The 7289-nt window shown below is 60.7% G+C and overlaps 1 protein-coding gene and 1 long non-coding RNA gene across 2 annotated transcripts; one reads left to right on the top strand and one right to left on the bottom strand.

Annotated features, from left to right (window-relative positions):
• Positions 1-572: 572 nt before the first annotated feature.
• Positions 573-4302, bottom strand: EVX1 (even-skipped homeobox 1). Its single transcript, XM_086693769.1, has 3 exons — positions 3616-4302; positions 1773-2020; positions 573-1149 (listed from the first exon to the last, which is right to left on the bottom strand). The coding sequence occupies exons 1-3, from the start codon at positions 4040-4042 to the stop codon at positions 610-612; spliced, it is 1215 nt and encodes a 404-aa protein (XP_086549895.1). The 5' UTR covers positions 4043-4302; the 3' UTR covers positions 573-609.
• LOC147583171 (uncharacterized) lies at positions 3018-6913 on the top strand. The gene is made up of 5 exons (XR_015246003.1): positions 3018-3122; positions 4346-4611; positions 5131-5168; positions 5292-5402; positions 6764-6913. It is a non-coding gene; the product is annotated as an uncharacterized LOC147583171 (long non-coding RNA).
• The last annotated feature ends 376 nt before the right edge of the window (positions 6914-7289 follow it).

Genomic DNA, 7289 nt, shown 5'->3' on the forward strand with positions numbered 1-7289 from the left:
CCTAGGTTCCATGGGAGGGCCAGGATCTTCCGCGGTAGTAAATCACCCCTCCCACTCTCTCCCCTAGGCGGCTGGTGCATCGCCATCCACAAGCCCCTTGCCGTGCCTTGGAAAAGCTGGCAAAGATTAATCTCCACCTGCCCTGCATACACAGCATTTTGTTGGGAGAGACAGCAGTTTCCTTTCCAGTGCTTGGGCTTGGCCTTTGGGGGAAGGGGGGTCCCGGGTGAGGCAAGGGTGTGAGGTGGGGGTGTGAGGAGGGACTGAGGGGCTGGATATCGGTGGCTGCTGCTACTAAATTTGTTTGGCTTTGGAGCCATGGCCTCAACCCCCGTCCGGGGCACGGGGTCCGGTGAAAAACGGCTGAGGGGCCGCCCCAGAGGAAGGTCTCTCGGCCTCCGCCTCCCCATCCCCACTCCTGATCCCCAAACGCGCCAGCCACTGCCGCTCCCCAGGCGTCCTGATCCTGGAGGCCGAGTCCCTCTGGTCCTTTTCGGCCCGCTTCTTTCCCCCTCGGTGCCCTGGGGGCAGGGAGGGGCGCTGGCTGAGTCCCCACGCGGGGGGCGGAGCCCACGGGCGTCCTGGAGCCGGCGGCCCGCGGGCAGCCCCTTATCTGGTGAGGGGCACCTCTTCTCTCTGGTCCAGGGCGACGGAGGAGGCCTTGCTGAGCACGGAGGGCGCGAAGGTGAGGAAGGAGTCCGAGCGGGAGGTGGAGGCACAGGTGAAGTCCGAAGCGGCGGCGGCGCGGGGCGCCAGCCCGTTGGCGGGGCCGCTGTGGCAGGCGAGGCAGGAGCAGGGCCCGCCGGTCGCCGCGCCCAGTCCGTGCGCCGGGCCGGGGTAGAGCGGCGGGTGGCGGAAGGCGCACAGCAGTTCGGGCCGCGGGTAGGGCTGCGACAGCACGCGGAAGGTGTCGAGAGGGCGCAGCGGGCCGCTGAAGGGCGAGGCGGCGGCGGACGCGGCGGACGCGGCGCCCAGGCCCACGGGCGAGTAGTAGGGCAGGGGCAGGTGCGACGGGAAGGGGTAGGGCAGGCCGCCCGCGGCCGCCGCGTGGCTCATCATGTACGTGTAGAAGGCGGGGTCGGCCGGGTGCGGCCACGTCATGGCCAGCCGCTGCCGCTTGTCCTTCATGCGCCGGTTCTGGAACCACACCTGGGGAGGAGAGGGGCAGGTTCGGCGGCTGCAGGGGCGCCGGCCCGGGCGCACGGAGCCCCAGGAGTCCTGTCCCCGCGGCGGGGGACGATGCCGGTGGCGCTGGGAAGAGCCGCGGCAGAGACCCTCTGGGCGGGGGCAGAGCCCCGCCGCCACCACCTGGCGCTGGAATCCCCCGTGGAGAGGTTCGGGGAGTGGCTTCAGGGTCTGTCCCTCCTTCCCTCTGCCAGGGCTCCCTGGAGGGCCAGCCCGGTGTGGACGCGCAAGTAGCCCGGTGGACTAAGGACTCTGCTGGTCTGAGGTCGCAGGCAGGGCTTCCCCAGAAACACCGCCCCTTCCAGCCGCTCTCCCTCGGGGCAAAGGCACCCCATCCCCGCTGTTTGTTTGGCTAGAAAAGGCAGAGAGTCTACCGCAAGCCAGCAGGTCCCGCCTAGGGTCTGTCGGGAAGGTGAAAGTGCACACACCTGGCGCCCGCACCAGGCCTCGACACCCCCGGCCTAGCTGCCACGTGGGCTGGGAGACGCCAGGCTGTGATTCTTGGCCCAGGACTTAGGGAGTGGACAGTTGGTATTTACTTCCTGCTGAGTGGGCGCACTCCTTCTCCCCGGTCTCGGGGCGCATACCTTGATGGTGGTTTCCGGCAGGTTTAGGGCGGCGGCCAGCTCGCATCTCCGCGGCCTGGATACATAGTTCTCCCTGTAGAATTCCTTCTCCAGCCGGGCAATCTGCTCCCGGGTGAAGGCGGTTCGGTATCGGCGCATCTGGTCACTGGCGCTGCAGGCCAGGGTGCCCTGCGAGCTGCCGCTGCTGTTGCTCTTGGGGGCCTCGCTGCCGCTGTTGGGACTGCTGGCCGGTGCCTCTGAGCTGGGCCCTGCATAGGGAGCCCAGAGCACATGCACACACAGAACACACAACAGACACACAAAACGCTGCTGATGTGGGGCTGTAGGCCCAGGGCATATATGAAAGGTGGGGGAGAAGGGGACACAGCCTCAGTTTCTGCCTCTGCTGGGGCCTGGGGGACTTTGAGAACAGGGAAGAGAGGTGGGGGGCGGGGGAGGGGGGTGGCTCACCATCCAGACGATTGCAAAGCAGCCCTTAGGCCTGGCCGGGCTGCTGTCTGGGAGACCTCAGTCTTGAGGCCTGCTGGGTACAGAAGCCGCAACCACCCTGGCCCCTTGCCTTGCTTGGGGCACAGACTGGAAGCAGACCCTCTGAGCTTTGTGCCCCCCGTTGGCAGGAGTGGGCAAGGATGTGCATATCTGCCGGGCAAGTTGAGATGCACCTTTGGTACTAGAGTGTTGTGAGCTCTGGGGTCTTCGTGCCTTGCAGGATGCGGTGCACAAACTGAGTTTCGTTGCTTTTGTGTGTGCCAGGCTGCCGGTGTAGGTGCGGGAATGTATACTAGGCTGCATGTGCATAGGAGTGTGTGCGTGAATATCCTATCGCCTTCATAGATTTGAGCGGCCCTTGGCTTGTTCTGAGGGCAAGCTGTGGTTAGGGAGTCTGGGTTGAATGGATAAGATGGTAATGAATGGACATGGGTGTTCAACCAGGTGTTGGCTGCCAAGGCCAGGGGGTGGTTTTCTGCCCTGCCATGGTCTTCCCATCTCCCCCCACAGCTCGGTGGAGGAGTCTGCTGCTGGGCTCTCCCTCCTAACTAGCTTTCCACCCCTCTTTGGGAGACTCCCTTCTTGGCCACCTCCCCCACAAACTAGGCCCTCGTCAGGGAGGGGTTCTCCAGTTAAAGCAGCAGGACAGCACCCCTCCTTTTGGGTCTAACCCGAGGAAGGGTGGGGCTCCTGCCCCCCCCGCAGCTCCTTTTTCCTTTGGGTGGAGAAGTGGGACTGGGAAGGAAAGGGGAATGGGGGAGGGCCAGAGCTCTGCCTTTTCAAATGCAACCGGAGACCAAAGGCAATTAGATCATTGGGACCATTTCCGACCTGGCGCCACCGAGCCCGGGAAGTGACAAGGTAATTTGGACCTCTGACCGACGTGCAAACTGGTCGGAGGGCCGCGGCACCCAGGCAGCCCGAGTCGGCCGCGGTTTTACGGTCCTTTATGGACTCTGGGCTTCCGCGCCTGGATGCGCCTTACACCCCGCCGGCCACAAACTGCCCGGACCCGCGTTTGATCTCACCCACGCCGGGGGGAAGGTGTCTTCCCCAAGCAGTTGAAGCAGTACCACAAAACTCTGGGGGGGTTGGGGTGCGCTTTGAACCCCCCTCAAGCCCAGGGCTTGCGTCTCCCTCCTCCCGAAAAGCACAGCTGTCACCCTCAGTCCCGCCAATGCCAGAGCACAGAAGGAGACCCCAGCCAGGGCGCAGATAGCTGGGGAGAGTTGCTCAGGTGGGTCCCCCCAGCCACCCTGCCCTGGGGGAAAGGAGTGTCTTCCTCCCCTCTGGAGCTGAAGTGGAAGGTGGGCGCGGTGGGAGGCCCGGGAAGAGAAGGGGGCGCGATGGCTACCTTTGCTGTGCTGGTACTCGGCGTTCGCCGTGGCGCAGTCCGGGGTGCAGCTCACCTCGATTTCTTCATAGAAATCCGACTCGGTGTCCGAGCTGCTAGGTTGCCCCTGGCCCGAGAGGCTGTCGGCGGAGGGGGCCGGAGGTCCGGGGCCAAGCACCGCAGCCCCGGCTGCCCGCGACTCGGCGCCCGGCCCGGGAGCGCTGCCTGCTAGTCCGTCGACCGGCTCCTCCTCCAGGCCTGCCCCGCCGCGCTCCCGGGCGGCCGGAGGACCGGCCCGCGGGCTCAGGCAACCACGGGGCACCATCTTCTCGGGCGGCTCGGGCAGCGGGCTGCCCACGGCTTCGGACAAATTGGAGACTCTCTTGCCAACCAGAGTACCAAGCTGACCCGCATCCAGAAACATAACCATGTCCTTTCGGCTCTCCATCCCGGGGCTCGCCGGAGGGGGTGGGGGAGGGAGTAAGCCCCAAGTGAGCTCCTAGCCCCCGTCTCCCTGGGTCCCCAGCGGTCCGACAGATCTTGGCTTCGGGAGGCAGAAAGAGAGGCCAGGCGACCGGGCGGGCGCGGAGCGGCCGGAGCGCGATGTCGACGGTGACGGCGGTGGCGGCGGTGGGGAGCTGGGGTCACCTTGTGATGCGAGCGCTCCTCTGTGCCGCACCGCCTCTGGGAGGAAGCCCCATTGCCCTCTTCTTTCTAAGCTGTCATCCTCCTGCTGCAATCGTCATTACAGTACCGCTGGTGACGCCACTCGGCGAGCGCAAGTGGATAAATAGAAACGTCTGCCACAGCGAAGATGAAAGGAGACCCGCAGCTAATGGCTCGGCAGTGATGCGCCAGGTGTGGGCCTGGCTCGAATGGGGAGGAGAGTGTGAAAACAGAGAGATACACACACTGAGAGAGGGAGACACCCAAGCAGAGGGGATGCAAATGGAATTCTGCAGAAAGAAAAAGAGAGCTTAAGGCGCGCGGCGAGTTCCGCAGGAGCTGCGGGACTCGGTAATTGAATAAGCTTCTGTTTTGTGTGTGTGTGTGTGTGTGTGTGTGTGTGTGTGTGTGTGTGTGTGTGTGTGTTTTATTGTTGTTTTGGCTTTTGTTTTCTTAACTTGGTGCCTTGATCTAACATTTGATGAGAGAATCCATAACTGCATTTTAAAAGTGTGAAGGCCGGCTCACAAGCCTCGCTTCTCTCGCCCTTACAACTGCCTGTGCTGGCGGGCTAACCTCGCAGGGGCTCCAAAGTCTTTTTACAAGCTACCGAAAAACATATTCCCTCCTCCCACCGGTTGTCTGGAGAGTTTGAGCCCGGGGTATCCTTTCCTCTCTCTTCCTCCTCCCACCCCCCACCCCCAGATGTCTCCTTCCTCCTGGAAACCAAAAGAGAACTTTGCTATTTTTCTTCCCCAAGGGGTAGGAGATAAATGCGCTAATGCTTTTTCTTTAAGGACCTGCTTTGGCTGCTGACTCCACATGCTTGCTGATTTTTTTTTTTTTTTTTAACTCCCCTTCCCCATCTAGGTGGCCTTAAGCTTTCCACAGCTCGGCTTGACCTCCAGGTGGCTATTCATAGAAGAAATCGTTTTCCCATTTGCTTGGGCCTCGCCTGCGCTTCAGGTATGTAGGGTGGGGAGAGGTTCTAAGAGTGGCCTTTTTTTTTCTTTTCTTGCCCATATTTTAAGGTATTCGTTCAGAGTCAACGAATTCCTCTGGAAACAGGTTTTGCGAGTGAGGAGACACTAAGAAGTGCGGCCCCTACAGCGGCAGCAACGGAGGCTCCCAGCTGGGAGAAGGTGCTGTTCTCATCTAGAGACTGGGGGGCAAGGGAGGGGTTGAGAGTACCCCAGCACGTGACATTGGGGTTCACAGAGCTTGGACTCCCAGGGTCCTCCCCCAGGTCCTGTCTACAGGCTTCAGTGGCACTGGGGATAGAAGAAAGAGAAGTCACTGAAAATGCCCTGAAATATCAAGTGACTAGGGGTGCTCATAATCTTTGAGGGCAAAGGGGAACCTCCAAGGCAAGGTTGGGGGTAGTTTGTAGTGCTTGCTGTCTTTGGAAGCAGCCACAGGCTCCCTGTCTCAGGTCTGCTTCCAGGGAAGGTACACTGGAACCCATTAGGAAACTGACCCCTTGCCAGCTCTGAGCAAGTGTGTTGGGGCCAGGCAGGTGGGCAAGGGCTCTCCCCACTTTGCCAAGGGCAGGAGGCAGCCCTCTTCTCCACTGTCCTGTCCCTCCAACTCTCCTTTCTCTGCCCCTTCTCCTTTCTCAGAGCTTCTGGTTCTAAGCAGCTAGGGCTGTCCCTGTACGCCGCCCCCCCCCCCCCCCACTTCTTCTCAGTGTCCCAAGACAAAGCTCCAGTTTCTGAGATTCTAAAGAAAAGTGTTATCACTATCTTTTATTTTTTTTTGTCTTCCTATTTTGCTTTCCTCCATATTCTCTTTCTCAACTCTTCTCCCTCTTTCCCCTGCCTCTGTCTTTCTCTCTGTGGGTTTGTGGAGGTGGTGGAGACAGCAAAGCATTCAAGCAAGACAAAGTTCCCTCCTCACTGCTGCTTTCTACTTCCCCTGTTCAGTAAGAAGATGCTCATTCACCTCAGCTGGGGTTGGGGGCGGGGGTGGGGGGGGTGGAGAAGGTAGGGGGATCCGAAAGGTAAGGTAATGTTGGCCTAAACATCTCCACTCCCTGGGACTCCCGAAGCAACCATCTGCTGAGCACTGCTAGATTAAAACTCCCAGGGAATATTCTAAAGGTGAGAGGAGCGACTGGGAGTGGGGATCAAATCCCAGAGCCTTTTGCCGCGTTGCAGAGTTGTCTTCGGATTCTGTCGTGTGCCCTGCCCTGCCCTGCCCTGCCCAGCCAGCAGCCAGAGCCTGAGGGAGCACCTGGCTTGCTCTCTCCTTCCTGTCCAAGTCGAGCCCGCGGCGCCTGTGTTCGAGCTGCCTCCGTTGGGCCCTTCCAACCCCGGGCCTGGGTCTCGCCCACCCTCTGCCCCCCCTGTGAGCCTGCCGCCTTCTCACAGCCTCTCCCGCTGCGCTCACCTCCTTGGGGCCAAGTCCTCTGAGGGACTCCAGTCTCCCCGCCCCGCCCCCAGCTTTGCATTCAATGGGAGTGCTCTGCGTTTGATCCTCTTTTCCTCTGGGTTTTTCCTGCGAGATGAAAGCCGTGTAGGATTGAAAGATCAAGAGGTACCCCTTGCGTCTCCTTCCTGGGTCCGGCCCACCCAAGCGGGGCTTCCCCCGCCGTCCCAGGGAGGAAGGAGGCTCCAGCCAGGGCTCAGCCTCTCCCGGATGGGGGGCATGCCTCCTCCGGGTTTCGGATCTGAAGCTTCTGGAACGCCCCCTCTGCCTCATCCCTCTCTGGACCTCTGCCTCCGCCCTTTCAAAGGATCAATTCCCCACCTCACCACCCCCCTCCGTCCCCGGTCTCAAGGGGCCTATTGCGCCGTCGGGCGCGGGGGGGCGGGGGGGGGGAAGCAAAAAAAAAAAAAAATGTTAACCAAATGTCACTTCTTCCAAAAGCATCCTTTCATCAACATCAGAGGAAGAGAGGTTGGAATTTTCACTAGAGGAAGAAAACACGAGGGGACTGAATAAGAACACTATTTCTGTTTAGTCTTTTTTTTTTTTTTTTTTTTTAGGGTGGGGAAGGGTTATTTTAATAGTGTGGTTATTACTGTATC

The sequence above is a fragment of the Puma concolor genome, chromosome A2, assembly GCF_028749965.1.
Source record: "Puma concolor isolate L17-30 chromosome A2, mPumCon1.1.hap2, whole genome shotgun sequence".
Classification (NCBI taxonomy): Eukaryota; Metazoa; Chordata; class Mammalia; order Carnivora; family Felidae; genus Puma; species Puma concolor.